The sequence below is a fragment of the Pelophylax lessonae genome (genome assembly GCF_965119305.1).
Source record: "Pelophylax lessonae genome assembly, chromosome: 9".
Lineage (NCBI taxonomy): Eukaryota > Metazoa > Chordata > Amphibia > Anura > Ranidae > Pelophylax > Pelophylax lessonae.
This window is the reverse complement of record NC_138776.1, coordinates 224,059,194-224,075,832: the sequence shown is the minus strand read 5'-3', so window position 1 is coordinate 224,075,832 and position 16,639 is coordinate 224,059,194. Positions and strand designations below refer to the sequence as shown.

Here is a 16,639-nt window from a genome sequence, read left to right as displayed (position 1 = left end):
GTCTTCCTCCTCGGTAGTCAGAGATATAACTTGGTCCGACCATGCAGCAGTTGAATTGACTATTGAGGAGGGGACACCTGTTCGGACAACTTTTCTCTGGAGATGTGACAGCAAGATCTTGCAAGACTCCAACTCATATTCCCATATCAGGAAGAACCTTTGCAAATTCTTTATTAACGCCCCCTCTGTCAACGACCCCTGGGTGCTGTGGGATGCGCACAAAGCTTTTATAAGGGGAGTGTGCATCCAACAGCAAGCCAGGGCCAAACCTAACTAAATTAAACGATCTCCTATCCCAACTGCATACCCTAGAAACTAAGAATAAACAGTCCCCCTCGGATGCATGCTCATCCATGTTGGCACGTCTCAGACATGAGCTTCGTCTGTTGTTTTTGGAACAATCGGACAAATTTCTGAACAACCTTAAGAAAACCCACTACATCTGGCCTCCAGGGTCGAACAGAAACAGGCTAGATCAAGAATTCCCTTTCTATTAGATACATCATCTTCACATAGGATATCTCACCCCCAGGACATAGCTGACTTTTGCTGACTTCTATGCTTCTTTATACAATCTGAAAGATTGTCCTGACGAACACCAACCCACAGACCACACCATCAATAACTTCCTAAACTCCTTAAAACGACCCACCCTTACGGGCTCCCAACTCCACTCCTTAAATCTCCCCATCACCACGAAAGAAATAGAATAGCATCAAAACCCTGCCTAAAGGTAAATTCCTGGGCCCGGACGGGCTCATTAACGAGTACTATCAGCAATTCTCTCCTACCCTATCTCCACACTTGGCTGAAGTATTTGGGAAAGCAAATTCTAGTGGCTTCCTACCTCCGGATATGCTTAGAGCATATATTTCTACTCTCCCCAAACCGGGCAAAGATCCCACAACCCCGCCAATTTTCGCCCGATTTCCCTCCTCAACTCGGACGCCAAACTCTTTGCTAAAATTATAGCCAAACGTATTCAATGATGCATCAAACGTGATCAAATGGGGTTTATGCCAGGCCGCCACACCTCTGATGCTACTAGATGGGTTATTGACATTACTAATTATGCCACCCTCAACATGATACCATCAGTGTTATTGACTATAGATACGGAGAAGGCCTTTGACAGGATTCATTGGGGGTACATGTACTCCACCCTGAAGAAGTTTGGCTTTATTGGCTCTATACTACTGGCTATTTCCGCACTATACTCCAGCCCCTCGGCACAAGTAAATACTTCTGGTGTCCTCTCAAAACCATTTCCCATAACTAATGGTACTAGACAGGGCTGCCCACTGTCCCCATCTTTGTTTAACATGATTATTGAGCCCCTAGCTGAATATATTCAAACCGACCCTGCTATCTCAGGATTCTCCGTCTCAGGTACCCACCACAAAATTGATTTGTTTGCGGATGACCTCATGCTCATGCTGACAAATCCCTCCCGTTCCCTACCGGCTGCATACCATGCTCTTCAAACCTTTAGCAAAGTTTCATATTACAGACTAAATGTGACAAAATCCTCAATTCTGAACTTAGGGGTGGGTGGAACCTTGAGGCCTCACTTACAGAGCTCTATCCCCATCCTCTGGACCTCAAACAGCATCCAGTACCTAGATTTCACTGCCACACCGAATGCATTACTCTCCACAAACCTGACCCAGATCCTTAAGAAAACTGATGCAGTGCTGAATCATATCAGAAAAACGGAACTAGCATGGTGCGGACACCTGGCAACTTACAAAATGATCATCCTGCCCCAAATATTTTATCTTTTCAGAAACCTGCCTATCCCCTTCCCGCATACCAGCCTCTCCTTGTTAACTAAATCACTTCACAAATTCCTATGGGATGGTAAGCGAGCAAGGTGTGCATCCTCTATTCTTCATAAACATAAACAGCTAGGAGGAGCGGGGTTACCTGACCTTCATTCTTACTATTGGGCGACAAATCTATCCCAAACGAAACTATGGCTTCAACACTCTTCTCCTCCCATATGGGTAGACCTAGAGACTGTCATAGCACCTACCAGGGATTTACGTCTACTCCTTCTTAGTGACAGATGGCTCCACTGGGACTTGAAGCCACTTACGCTCCCTATGCAAGCCTTCCTAAGAGCCTGGCGTAGACCCACCCTCCCCCATTTTAACAACATACTACCACTCATATCTATGCCTGTATCCCTATTGAGCGCACATATTCCGGATCTTCCCCTACAGACCCTTCGACAACGAACTGTTACGGATTTCTTGCAATTTTTCAGGGATGACAAAGTAATACCCATCTCCGCTCTAATTCAGACGTATAACCTCCCCACCTCGTAGCACTTCACCATCCTCCACATACACCACTTTCTCTCTCAAAACCCACTTAGAGAACTTTTAGTCGACAAACGAATTTGGGACCAATACACCATCTGCTCTAAAAAAAAAAAAACCCAAAGGCCTTTCCTACTACTATGACATCCTACTTGACAACACCTCCTTTTTGAACCCCCCCCCCCCTCCCCATGTTCAAATGGGAAATAGACCTCAGCACAACTTTTTCCATCACACAGTGGCAATATGCGCTGAGGATAGTACAGGGACACTTCTACGTATTCTTTGGGGGTGCCCTTCCCTCAAGAGTTTGTGGAACACAGTTTTCAAGTGCATAGCATCCCAGACCGGCTGCATCATCGCCCCCAACTCAGCATTTGCCCTTCTCCACTTAGGCATTGAAATCCACCCATACAGTTTCCATGCCTGGATTACACATATACTTATCGCAACACGCCTTTTAATCCTGCGGAAATGGAAAACGACTACCCCCCCCCAACCATGCAGGAAGTCATCTCACTAGATTGGAGCTATAGCTATAAATGATATGTCTTTGAAAAGATTTGACCACTATTGGGACTTTTGGACCTCAGTATAATTATTCAATTTCATGATGGCGGGAGTCTCTCGCTCGTGTGCTGGAGACCCAATAGGGAAGCCTGCACGTGAGGGACTCTTGCACTCTCTCCAGATACCTCACCCTCCTTGAGATTACCGAGACAGCCTCGTCCTCAACTCCTCTATGTCTCCGCTCTTGAACTACAGTATTCCCTCTATTACCATGCTTGTTATACTACCTATGCATTTGTGTGAATATCCTTTGTAATATGGCACTATGTTCCTTGTTTCTTGATTGACGGACCTCCCCCCCCTCTTTTGTGTATTGTATTGCATTACATCACAATGTTCTATGTGTTCTGTATTACATTATCTTATGGTTTCTCTGTTGTTTGTTCTATATTGCAAAATCCAATAAAAATTATTTAAAAAAAAAATGAAGGATGAATCCAGCCTCTCTAAACCATTGGAGATACTTACACCTTACAGGGAGAGATGTGCAACTGCACTATAAGGGACTCCTATATCTGCTTGCTAGTGGACACTGATAACAAAGTACAGGTGTGGGAGGGTGGGGTGCTCAACCCCAGAAGTCTGGTCAGACCGAATACATAAACAAACAAAGAGCTGGGGGGGCACACCCTGAACATACATTTATAAAGCTGGTGCAGCTATGAAAACCAAGCAACATGCATATTTACAGAGAATAGCGCACACATGCAAAAGAAATGACTATCAAATATAAAGGCAATCAATGAATAAAAATGGGGATTTAGTCACACCATATGGCCATATCGTGCTCAAGCCCACCACTACGTCAAAGTACCCCATTGTCTGTGGGTCCTACACTATCCATAAAATGAAGGATGAATCCAGCCTCTCTAAACCATTGGAGATACTTACTCCTTACAGGGAGAGATGTGCAACTGCACTATAAGGGACTCCTCCTATATCTGCTTGCTAGTGGACACTGACTCAAAGTACTGTAGTCTTTCATAAACATACCGTAGATTACTCAGAGCGGAGGGAGCATGGGAGGAGCTGGAGTGCAGAGTGCCTGGTTTCGGCACAACACCGGGCAACCAGCTCTCACGGCTGCTGTCTTCGGCAGGACACAGCCGAATACCTGATCAAAGCTGCATTCGGCTCTGACCGGGTCCCCATGTAACAACCCGGAAGTGATGTCATGACATCACTTCCGGGTATTCCGTGCCAGATTTAAAAAATTGACAGCATTCAAAACAGCCAAACTTGGCTGTTTTAAATGCTTTTAAGTGCAGAACGCAACAGTACCTGTCGAGTGTAAAAATTAAACATTTTTTATTTATTTTTTTTTAATGTATGAAAATATTGGCACATACCGATATTCAATGGCCAAAATATCGGTATCTGCAACGAAAATCTGATATTGGTCGATCACTAATAGAAATGCAACTCTTCATTGCTGAAAATTGTAATACAGTATTCTAATTCTAAAAGCATGTTAAAAATTGTTTTCATGTTTTAGGTGTCTCTTGCTGGCACAGCACAACCTCTGCCATATGATGACAGCACACTCCCTCTCATCGACCGCAGCCAGAAAACTGGTGAGCTTTTTAAAATCTTAACTTCTGTTCATTTCCCCTTTTAAACTACTTGACTACCCAGGTACATTTACAAATAGCATGGTAGACAAATACATTGTTACCAAAAGTATTGGGATGCCTGCCTTTACACACACATGAACCTTAAGGGCATCCTAGTCTTAGTCCGTAGGGTTCAATATTGAGTTGGCTCACTTTTTTGCAGGTTTAACAGCTTCAACTCATTGTTCAAGAAGCGCATTTGTAAGGTCAGGCAATAATGTTGGACAAGAAGGCCTGGCTCTCATTCTCTGCTCTAATTCATCCCAAAGGTGTTCTATCGGTTTGAGGTCAGGACTCTGTGCAAGCCAATCAAGTTCCTCCACCTCAAACTCGCCCATCCATGTCTTTATGGTCCTTCACTGGGACTAAGGGGCCAAGCCCAACCCTTGAAAAACAACCCCACACCCTAATTCCCCCTCCACCAAATGATTTAGACCAGTGCACAAATCAAGGTCCATAAAGATATAGATGAGCAAGTTTGGAGTGGAAGAACCCTAAGAAATTCTTTAAATATATCAACAGCAAAAAAGCTAGGGTAGAGCATATTGCACACATAATTAACGATGGTTACAGAGGACACTGAAAAAGCAACCGTGCTGAACGCTTTTTTTCTCGTCAGTCTTTACACAGGAAAAGGAGGGGTACACGGACCACGACTATATTTAGTAACACACAGGTCTTGCCACTATGGCTAACAGAGGGTGAAATCAGGGAAAGGCTGGATAAAATTAACACAAACAAATCACCAGGCCCGGATGGCGTACATCCAAGAGTACTCAAAGAACTCAGTAAGATTATATTTGGACCACTGTTCCTGATCATTGCTGACAGTATTATGACAGGAAATGTACCAGGGGAATTTTAAGGAAAGCTAACCTGATACCAATATTCAAAAAGGGGCAGAGGCATATCCCAGGAAATTATAGGCCTGTCAGTCTGACATCAATAGTATGTAAACTTCTGGAGGGGATGATAAGGGACTATATCGTAGAAAGACGACAACATCATCAGCCGTAATCAGCACGGGTTTACAAATGGGCGTTCTTGTCAAACCAATCTCTTAACATTCTACGAGGAGGTGAGCTGTGAGCTAGATAGGGGCAGACCAGTGGATGTGGTGTACCTGGATTTCGCTAAGGCGTTCGATACAGTTCCCCACAAGCGCTTAATTTATAAAATAAGGTCTGCAGGTATCGACCGCAGGGTTTGCTCTTGGATACGGAACTGGCTAAAAGGGTGTGTCCAAAGGGTGGTAATAAACGGTGCATACTCGGAATGGTCTGAGGTGGTAAGCGGGGTCCCCCAAGGCTCAGTCCTGGGACCAACCTTGTTCAATTTATTCATAAACCGCATTGAGGACAGGATCAGTAGTTCGATATCAGTTTTTGCAGATGACACAAAATTGGGCAGGGCAATAACTGCACAGCATGAAGCAGATATCCTACAGAATGACTTGGACAAAATAAGAGTGGGCAACGACATGGCAAATGAGGTTTAATGTGGAGAAGTGTAAGGTTTTGCACTTGGGGACTAAAAACACAAAAGCACAATACACGTTAGGGGGGGGAAGCCTTGGGGGAATCAAAAATGGAGAAAGATCTGGGAGTCTTGGTAGATGATAGACTAGGCAATAGCATTCAATATCAAGCGGCAGCTGCCAAAGCCAGCAGAATATTAGCATGCATAAAGAAAGGGATGTATTCCAGGGATAAGACTATAATCCTTCCACTTTATAAAACTCTGGTCCGACCACATCTGGAGTATTCTGTCCAGTTCTGGTCTCCAGTCCTCAGCAGGGATGTGTTGGAGCTGGAGAGAGTCCAGAGAAGGGCAACTAAACTAATTGGGGGATTGGAGGACCTTTATTATGAAGAGCGTCTGCAATCGCTTGATTTATTCTCCCTGGAGAAGAGACGCCTGAGAGGGGACATGATAGCAATTTATAAATCCCAATGGTGATCTCAGCATAGAAAAACAGCTATTCAGTCGAAGGGATTGCATGAGGACTAGAGGGCATACAATGCGATTAGAGGAGAAGCATTTTAACCTCAGGCAACGTGGGGGGTTCTTTACTGTTAGGGCTACAAGATTGTGGAATTCTCTACCACAAGAGGTGGTTTCTGCGGGAAGTATGGTGGCTTTCAAAAGACTCTTAGACGTACATCTCAAGGATCAGAACATTCAGGGGTATGTGAGATGATTTCGGCCACACACACCTACACAGGTTGAACTGGATGGACTATTGTCTTTATTCAACCACACCTACTATGCAACTATGTAACTTGACTTGTCTGCACAGAGTCTTGACCTCAACCCGATCAGAACAACTTTGGGATGAATTAGAACAGGGGCTTCGAGCCAGGCCTTCTCGTCCAACATCAGTGCCTGACCTCACAAATGCGCTTTCCATAGACACACTCCTAAACCTTGTGGACAGACTTCCAAGAAAAACTGAAGCGGTTATAGCTGCAAAGGGATGGGGCAACGCAATATTGAACCCTACAGACTAAGACTGGGATGCCACTCGTGCATGTAAAGGCAGGCATCCCAATACTTTTGACAATATAATATAGCTTGTAGGAGGAGTTTTCTTGCTGTCCTGTAAGGCTTAAGGACCCCTGACCCTCTTGTCTAGATAGTGCTGGTTGGCCCTTTGCTGATCACATGCACTCTCCCAAGGGAAAAAAAAATCTCTAGCAATACACACCAAACTGAGCAAGTGTAGCTCATCCCTTTGCCTCTGTTCTATCAAGAGATGGTTTGGGGACAGTGAAAGAAGGGGAGCAACAGAGAAGACAGTTGTCCCCCCAGCCTAGCCAGCGAGCTTGTACAGACCGCAGCTACGAGCTTGGTCGGCCGCCACATAGCCACACAGACAGAAGCTGGACCGCGAGGTAAACTTCTCAACCGGGAGTGGGTCTGAGTCGCAGCGGTCCCTTGACCGAAAGATCCCTTACTTCGGTGGCGAGGAGTTCTGTCTGGAGCATTACCTGCACCATGTAAGGATAAGTACAGTCCTCCCTCTCCCCTTTTGGTGTTTTTTTTTTTTGAGGTGGACACGGGTACCTTTCAGGGACGGTCAGACCTAACTGCAGGTTCCCTCGTCCCATTCAAAAACCCCTTAGTGAGCTGGGCTTCCCCCCTGTCTGGACCTGGAGTCTGTTAGGGGTCCCAGAGCAGAGGATGCAGCAGAGACCCCTGGGGTCTCCCCCGTTATCCACATTTTATAAGGGTCCTGGGATAATGTGTGTCCCGTCCTAGCAGTCTGGAGGGGTCCCAGTGTGGGAGACCCCTATGTGCATGCCTTAACTGGTTGCAGTGTGTGTAGTGCAGGGGGGTGCCAATGCAGTGTGTGCAGCTGAGTCTCCCCTAACTTGTGTCCTATCTGTGGAGTACAGTACCTTCATGGGGGGCCCCTCGCAATGGGTGCAGCGTTGCAGAGGGCCCAGGGAAGATCCTGGCAGCATGCTTCAACATCTGTAGCTACCGGCGGCTATGTTGGAGAAGTCCGATTACGTCATAGCGGCCATTTTCCCTTAGTCCTGGAGACGACCAAAGCCATGTGGGGATGCCGAAGCTACTACTCTTCCTCCTCAGTTTCCTCTTCCTGTGCCCGAGACATATGAAAAGGGATGGTGTCCATAGTGTTGCTGGATCCGAATTCTCGACGCTCCTCCGGACGGTAAGGTGAGTCTTTGGGGGTCCCGGTTATTTCTCTCTGCTGATCCTTCAGTGGTGCCAAAAGATCGTTTTTGTACTGCAAGGTCTTCCTTTCCTTTTGGAGCCTCAGGGTCACAGGTCCCGCGGAACTCCAGCTTCCCATGGTTGCGCTGATGGTGGTCCTGCAGTCCTTAGTGTCCCTTGTGGCTTGTGGGCAAAGGCCCAGGAGGAAGCGCCCCCCGCCTTCACCTGCTCAGTCTGTCTCATCTAATTCTGAGCCTGATGCTGCCATGGACGCGATCTGTCCAGGGGGACTTAAACACCCCAGATCTATTCGATGATTCCTCCATGGTCGCAGCAGCAAATGAAAAAGTGAGTACGTGAGACTTTTAACTACCTCAATACTGGGCACTTAAACCCCCTTCCTTTCCAGGCCAATTTTCAGCTTTTAGCGCTGTTGCATTTTGAATGACAATTGCGCGGGCATGCTACACTGTACCTAAACCAAATTTGTGTCATTTTTTCCCCACAAATAGAGCTTTCTTTTGGTGGGGAATGACGCCGCACTGACAGGCACTGATGAGGAGACACTGATGGGGTGGCACTGATAGCACTGATATGCAGCACTGATGGGCACTGATATGTGGCTCTGATGGGCACTGATATGTGGCTCTGATGGGCACTGATATGTGGCTCTGATAGATAGCACTGATAGGCGGCGCTGATGGGCACTGATAGGCGGCGCTGATGGGCACTGATAGGCGGCGCTGATGGGCACTGATAGGCGGCGCTGATGGGCACTGATAGGCGGCGCTGATGGGCACTGATAGGCGGCGCTGATGGGCACTGATAGGCGGCGCTGATGGGCACTGATAGGCGGCGCTGATAGGGGGCACTGGTGGGCGGCGCTGATAGGGGGCACTGGTGGGCGGCACTGATAGGGGGCACTGGTGGGCGGCACTGATAGGGGGCACTGGTGGGCGGCACTGATAGATGGCAATAATGGGCACTGGTGGGCAGCACTGATGGCAATAATGGGCACTGGTGGGCAGCACTGATAGATGGCAATAATGGGCACTGGTGGGCAGCACTGATAGATGGCATTGGTGGGCAGCACTGATAGGGAGGGCACCACTGGAAGGCTCTCTGAGCTCCGTTTGCCATTCCTGGTGGCCATGGTTGGGCATCCCTGGTGGCTCTAGTGGCACCCCCACCCCCCGGGGCTGCACTGGTAATCAATGTTCTGATTACCAGCACAGACCCCCCCTGTGATCAGTGAGTAATTAGAAATACTCACTGATCCCCCCGGCTGCAGTACAGATCCTCTCTTCTTCTCCTCACTGACAGGATCTGTCAACGGCTGTGTTTACATTACATGATGGCTGTGATTGGACACGGCCGTCATGTGATCAGAAGGGCCAATCACAGGGCCCTCCTGCCGCATCTTGTTGCTCTGTGGCCGAGGGACACGGGCACATCGAGATCGCGCCACTGCACGTGCCCGCGGCGGCGCGATCTCGCTCCTTCTGAAGGACGTTCCAGAACGTCCGATCAGAAGGACGAGACTCCCACCCGGCTGTATATGTACAGTGGCCGTGTGGGAGGTGGATAAAATGGAGGATGCAGCTGATGTAGCCACAGACATGGCTGTGTCATTTGATACGCATAAGTCACCTCGCACTCCAAAGGTGTATCCTTATGTGCCTTATTGACAGGTTTTCCTGTAATGCCCCGTACACACGTGCAGATTATCTGAAGACTTTTGTCTTCAGATTTACCTTTTCTATGTAGTGCAAGGGCCTGCCGGATTGCATACAAATTGAAAGTGTTTAGGTTTGACCTCATATTATATGGTTTTGGTAAGTCTGCAGACAAAAGTCTTCAGATAATCTGCACGTGTGTACGGGGCATTAGAGGAATGAGAACAACCAAAATTACCCTTTGTGGTCCCCGAACGTTTTGCTTGAGTCCCTTTTAAAAAAGTGGAAGCTGTGGCACGCAGCATGTTTACCATGGCTGGTTCGGCACTGCGGCCAGTCTTTGCCTCTGCCCTGGTGTCTCAGACCTTAACTGAATGGGCCAAGCTTTTGAGCCAGAATCTTGGGAATGAGCAGGTTCCCGCTGCTTATGTTGATTTAACAGACCAGTTGGTCCATGGGTTGCAGTATATTTGTGATGCAGCTTTGGAAACCGCTCATGTACTGTCCAAACTTTGTTTCGTCGGTGATAATTAGGCGGATGCTGTGGCTTAAGAATTGGTCTGCAGACCAAGCCTCTATGAAAGCTCTCATTGATCTGCCCTTTCATTAAGGGTCACATGGGGGGGGGGGGGGGAGAGTACCTTCTGCCACAGTCTAGGAAAGGGAAGGAGCCTCTTCCCAAACGTGGGTCTTCCTTCTCCGCCCATAGAAAATTTATTTTGTGCTCCCAGGACTGCAAAAAAGAGAAACAGATCTTTCAAGTATTCATCGGAAGATTCCAAGCAACCTTGGTCTGGTAAGCCTAGAGCTGGCTTCTCCGGATCCGCAGACTGGACCCCTTCAGCCATCATTACTGGGGTGGGGGGACATCTTACCTGGTTTCCAATCCTTCGTAAGCATTAAGGGGATCACCGAAATGAATTTTGCCTCCCTTTTTTGGTACCCCCAAAAGAATCATCCATTTTGGATTTTTTTAGGATGATGATTTTCTAGGAATAATCTTCCAGCAAGATATACCATCGTAAGTGGAAAGCGTACATTTCTTGGTGTGAGACAGTTTGCGCTCATCCTCGAAACCCTTTCTGTGGCTCTGACCTTAGCCTTTCTGTAATAGGGCATTAATCAGAAGTTGGCCTTGAGTACCATCAAGGGCCAGGTGTCTGCCTTTGGCAAATTTCTTGCAGTGACCCCCTAGCCACGCACTTTTTAGTTCGTACCTTCATTTAGGGGGTTCGACATGTGGCTCCACCTGTATGGTCTCTTTTGCAACCATGGGATTTAAACTTCATGCTCTCGGTTCACCAGAAACCTTCACCAGAAACCTCAATTTGAGCATATTCAGGAGATTCCCTTGCCTTCATTGTTCCAGAAGGTGGCATTCTTGATGGCTATTACTTCGGCCCGTAGGGTATCAGAGTTGGCGGCACTATCCTGTCGTGGTCCATAGGCATTATCTTGTTGCAGTCCCTATTGGGTTGTCCATGGGGATAAAGTGTTTCTTCGTCCCTGCCCATCATTCCTGTCCAAAGTTATCTCTGACTTTCATTTGAATGATGACATTGTGTTGCCTTCCTTGTGTCCCAAGCCAGCTCATCCCAAAGAATTTGCTTTGCATACCTTGGATGTGGTTCGTGCAATTCAGGTGTATCTGGCAGCTATGGAGTCCTTTCGGATGTCAAACTCCCTTTTCTCTTACGTCCTCAGACAGTTGCCGCCTCTTCATATTCGTCACTAATGGGGTTATTGACCTTTGCTCCGTAGGAGTAGCTAGGCAACAGAATATATTAATATCAAAGCTTTTAGCATATCCCACCCCTAGGGGGTGGTCCCCTCAGTCAATACCTCCCTGCTTCCTGCATTTCCAACTCAGTTTCTAATGCCTAGCTCAGGAGTAGGTTGGGCTGTTCCTGTGCTGGGGCTCTTAGTCTCAGCTTCTTTTCTCTTTTTGATTTTATTTGGAGTTTTTTTCTCTTTTACTTAGCTGTTTATTTTCAGCGTTAGCTTCTTCTGATGAAGATGATCGTGCGGAGCTGGGTCTCAGTCTGGCCACCCTGGATCCCAGGGCTCAGGGCCAGGGGCTTCCCAGCCTGCCATCGAGCGTTCAGCTTAGGTTTTGCCCTGGCACATTGAACAACCCATCCCTGTTCGCTGCAGGGATGCTATCGGTGAGGTGGCTACCTCACTGGACGCCATTGCGGTTTCGCACCGCAATTCCAGTGCGTCATGCTTGCGACACTCCCTGTCCTCAGTGCAGCGGTTTGGTCGCTGGAGCAGGCTCCCCACGCCACCCGGACTGGTAAGTGTAACTCTATGTGGGGACCTGTCTATTTGGGTGTCAGTCTGTGACTGTGTGACCCTGCATGTCTGTGTGGCTGCTGTGCTCCCTGTCAGTTCCTGTGTGGACTTGCTGCCTGTGTGTGGGCTGTGAGGGTTGGGGCTCTCCCGCTCTGCTGGGTGTCAGCATGAAGCAGTCAGAATAGGGACATGCTGTGCGGTGATCGCTGCGGCGACCCGCCATTTTTTTGGGCAGAAATCATGGTGGCCGGTCCTGTGTGGTTAGACACGGCGTTTTGGCGCCAAGCGCCGCCATTTTAGCGGCGATCGATCAGGCCACATGTCGGCGCCATTTTCTGTTTGCCCAGAGAATCCTCAGCCGAGCGGCCATGTTTGTGTAGCCTTGCATAGGCTTCATAGGGGCGGTCAGTCTTGCATCACTTCCTTTTGCTCTGGGACAGCGATCGGTGCAGCAGCCTGTGTGATCTCTCCAGGTTTTTACCTTTTCCTTTTTTCCTGTATTCCTTGCCCATTTTCTTGTCCCTGTGGGGGTCAGTGTATTCAGTGGGTGCGGTGGGCTACGCTCGCCGCAATCTTAAAGGGGCAGTACCCTTTTCTTACTAATTTGCTGGGGCATGGATTCTCAGGATTGCAAGTTTCCTCCCACCTTGGTGGGGGGCCAAGGGGCTGCTGCTTCCCCCGAGGGGGCTGATCTGGCCACTATTGTGGTAAATTTGGCTGCTCAGGTGCAGATGCTGGTGGCTGATCGATCCACAAAACGGCCCAGAGTGTCTATTTCCTCTGATTCAGAGGGCGATGGGGCTGCTATGGCTGGAGTGCCCTTCTCAGGGTCTCACTCATCCCTAGACCTTGTGGGGTCTGGCGGGGAGGCTGAGGTGGAGGGGGTTGATAATTCTCGCCCTGGCTCGTCTGAAGAGCTTGCACTCGTGGATGAGTTGGTTGCTTCTATCAAGCAAATGCTGCATTTACAGGATGAACCATGTCCTCCAGTTTTGATGTCCTCTTATGGGACGCAAAGAAAGCGCAAAACATCGCAGGTTTTTCCTTGCTCTACGGAATTTCAGCGCGCTGTTAATGAGCAATGGCGCAATTTAAAGAAGCCTTTTGCTGTGCCGAGTAGGTTCAAGCTGCGTTATCCATTTACACCCGCCACTGATGAGCGTTGGTGTGTGCCGCCTCAAGTGGATCACGCGGTGGCGATTTTGAATAAATCCACTGCGATCCCTGCTGATACCCCGGTGTTCCGGGACGCGACGGACAGGAGATTGGAGTCTCTTGCCCGTCATGCTTATACGGTTGCTGGTTCTATGTTGAAGCCTATTTTTGCTTCCATTATGGCAGCCCAAGCTATTGCGGATTGGACGCAGGTGCTCAGGCGCACCCTGGTGGCTGATTCTGCCACGCCGAAAACTTTGGCTATGGTGGATCAAATTCATCAGGGTGTCATGTATTTGTGTGATGCGGACTTGGATATGGTTCCTTTGGCTGCGCGCCTTTCTAGTGTGGCAGTATTGACCCGTCGCCTGATATGGCTGAAATGTTGGTCTGTTGACCAATCTTCTCGCAAGACTTTGGCTAATTTGCCCTACGCGGGATCTCGCCTTTTTGGCGAATCCTTGGATACTCTGATAAAGGGTATTTCTGGGGGTAAGAGCACTCTCTCTTACCCCAACCGCACAAACATAAGTTTGTTCGTGGTAAGAAGAATACATCGTTTAGGGCCTCTCAGGGGTCCTTTCGTGCCTTTCGGTCGCTATAAGGGCAAGCCCTTCAAGGGACAAGGCTCCCAGAAGAAGCCGTGGGCGGGTAAGCAGAAGTCCGGCCAGTCCGGGTCTGCTGCCCATAACAATACGGCCTGAAGGGACGCCCTCACCCAGTTCTGGGGTGGGGGGACGTTTGCTCGGTTTTCTTCAACCCTGGCTGGACCGAATTCGGGACAGGTGGGTTCAGGAAATCGTTCGATCTGGATACAAGATCGAGTTTCTCTCTCGGCCGGTGGGCAGATTTTTCCCCTTGAACCTTCAGCTGACTCCGGAGCGATTGCAGGATCTGCACCTGGCGGTGCGGGACCTGCGGGCCCAGGGAGTGGGGGTCCTGGTGCCTCATCGGGACAGATTTCGGGGGTTCTATTCCAATCTTTTCACTGTGCCCAGAAAGGAGGGCGAGGTACGTCCGATTCTGGACTTGAAAGCTCTGAATCGCTTTGTGCGGGTTCGCAAGTTCCGCATGGAATCCCTGCGCTCGGTGGTGGCTGCCCTGGTTCCGGGGGAATTCATGGCCTCCATCGACTTGAAGGATGCGTACCTACACATCCCCATTTTCGAGGGTCACCAGAGGTACCTTCGATTCGCCATTGCGGAGGATCATTACCAATTCGTAGCGTTGCCCTTTGGTCTCGCTTCGGCTCCGCGGGTTTTCACCAAGGTGCTTGCGCCGGTTCTGGCTTTATTGAGAGCTCAGGGCATTTCTGTCCTGGGCTATCTGGACGATATCCTGATTCGGTCCGCGACCAGTCAAGGCCTGGTGAACGACCTGTCCATCACGATGCAGACTCTGCAGGAATTCGGTTGGACGATAAACTTTCCAAAATCAACGTTGTGTCCGTCGGTTCGTCTTCCCTACCTGGGGATGATATTGGACTCTGTTCAAGCGAAGGTCTTCCTGCCGGAAGACAAACTTCGGACGCTTCAGTGCGAAGTCAGGTCCCTCAGGGACAATCAGTGCTCGTCCCTCCGGACGTGTATGAGGTGTCTGGGATTGATGGTATCGGCTTTCGAGGCGATTCCCTTCGCCCAGTTTCACACGCGGGATCTTCAGGCGGAGGTTCTGGCCAAATGGGACGGGCGTCCGCAGTCTCTGGATCTGCGGCTGTCGTTGAGCCACCTCACCCGCAGGGGTCTTTTGTGGTGGCTCCAGTCCCCGGCGGTGTCGGGGGGCAAGTCTTTTCGTCCTTTGTCGTGGACGGTGATCACCACGGATGCCAGCCTGTCGGGCTGGGGTGGTGTTCTGGGTGTTCTGTCCGCTCAGGGTACTTGGTCGGAGGAGGAATCCTCCCTTCCGATCAACATTCTGGAATTGCGAGCGATAAATCTCTGTCTTCTTCGTTGGATGGACAGGCTTCAGGGCCGTCCGGTTCGGGTACAGACGGACAATGCCACAGCGGTGGCCTACATCAACCACCAAGGGGGCACCAGGAGTGCCCGAGCGGCTCGGGAAGTAGCCGACATTCTGTCTTGGGCCGAGACGCACGTCCCGGCGATATCTGCAGTTCACATTCCGGGGGTGGAGAACTGGCAGGCGGATTATCTGAGCCGCCAGACCCTGGACCAGGGAGAATCGTCCCTCCACCCGGATGTCTTTCAGTTGTTGTGCGCGAAGTGGGGGTCCCCAGATGTGGATCTGTTCGCGTCTCGTCTAAACAACAAGGTGGAAAGGTTCATGGCAAGAATGCGTGATCCTCGGGCAGACGCCTCAGACGCGTTAGTGGCGCCCTGGCATCAGTATCGTCTGATGTATGCCTTTCCACCGATTCAGCTGATGTCCAGGCTCCTTCGCAGGTTGGCCTCAGAACCGCACACGGTGATTCTGGTGGCACCGGACTGGCCTCGCCGGTCTTGGTACGCAGACCTCGTGCATCTGGCGGTCGACGCTCCGTGGCGTCTGCCACTTCGAGAAGATCTCCTGTCTCAAGGACCGATATTCCATCCTGCTTTACAGTCGCTGGCTTTAACGGCCTGGCTGTTGAAAGCCAGGTCCTGAAGGATAGGGGTCTCTCCCCTGAGGTCATTCCCACGTTGATCAAGGCTAGAAAAGCCTCCTCAGGAAAGATTTACTACCGTACTTGGAAAGCATACTTTGCCTGGTGTGAGTCCAGGGGATATTCCCCTCGCTCGTACTCGGTGTCGAGAGTGTTGGCTTTCCTTCAAACGGGCGTGGACCAGCGATTGGCGTTGGCCACGATTAAGGGTCAGATTTCTGCGCTGGCCATTCTTTTTCAACGCCCTGTGGCGTCTAACTCTTTGGTTAGCACCTTTGTTCAAGGGGTGCGACATCTGGTCCCTCCTAGGAGGGAGCCTTTGCCTCCATGGGACTTGAACCTTGTTCTGTCCGTGTTGCAACATGCTCCTTTTGAAAAGATCAGGGAGATCTCGTTGTCTCTGTTGTCCAAGAAGGTTGCCTTTTTGGTGGCGATCACTTCGGCTCGCAGAGTGTCGGAGCTGGCGGCCTTGTCCTGCAAATCCCCGTATTTGGTGATTCACTTGGATAAGGTGGTCTTGCGACCTAACCCGTCTTTTCTTCCGAAGAGGATCTCGGAATTTCATCTCAATGAGGATATTGTCCTGCCTTCGCTTTGCGCGAAGCCTAAGCATCCGAAGGAGGTGGCATTGCACTCCTTGGATGTTGTTAGGGCAATCAGGGTTTACCTGTCGTCTACAAAATCCTTTCGCAAGTCGGATTCTCTCTTTGTCTTTCCTGA

The 16,639-nt window shown here is 49.5% G+C and overlaps 1 protein-coding gene across 5 annotated transcripts in view; it reads left to right on the top strand.

Annotated features, from left to right (window-relative positions):
- Positions 1-16,639, top strand: part of LOC309562497 (catenin delta-1-like) — a 707,773-nt gene that overhangs the window by 504,210 nt on the left and 186,924 nt on the right. For all 5 annotated transcript variants that reach the window (XM_082266730.1, XM_082266729.1, XM_082266728.1 and 2 more), the window contains one exon: positions 4,390-4,468. In XM_082266730.1, the coding sequence (XP_082122856.1) occupies positions 4,390-4,468 (79 nt within the window). The remainder of the gene's footprint in view (positions 1-4,389; positions 4,469-16,639) is intronic.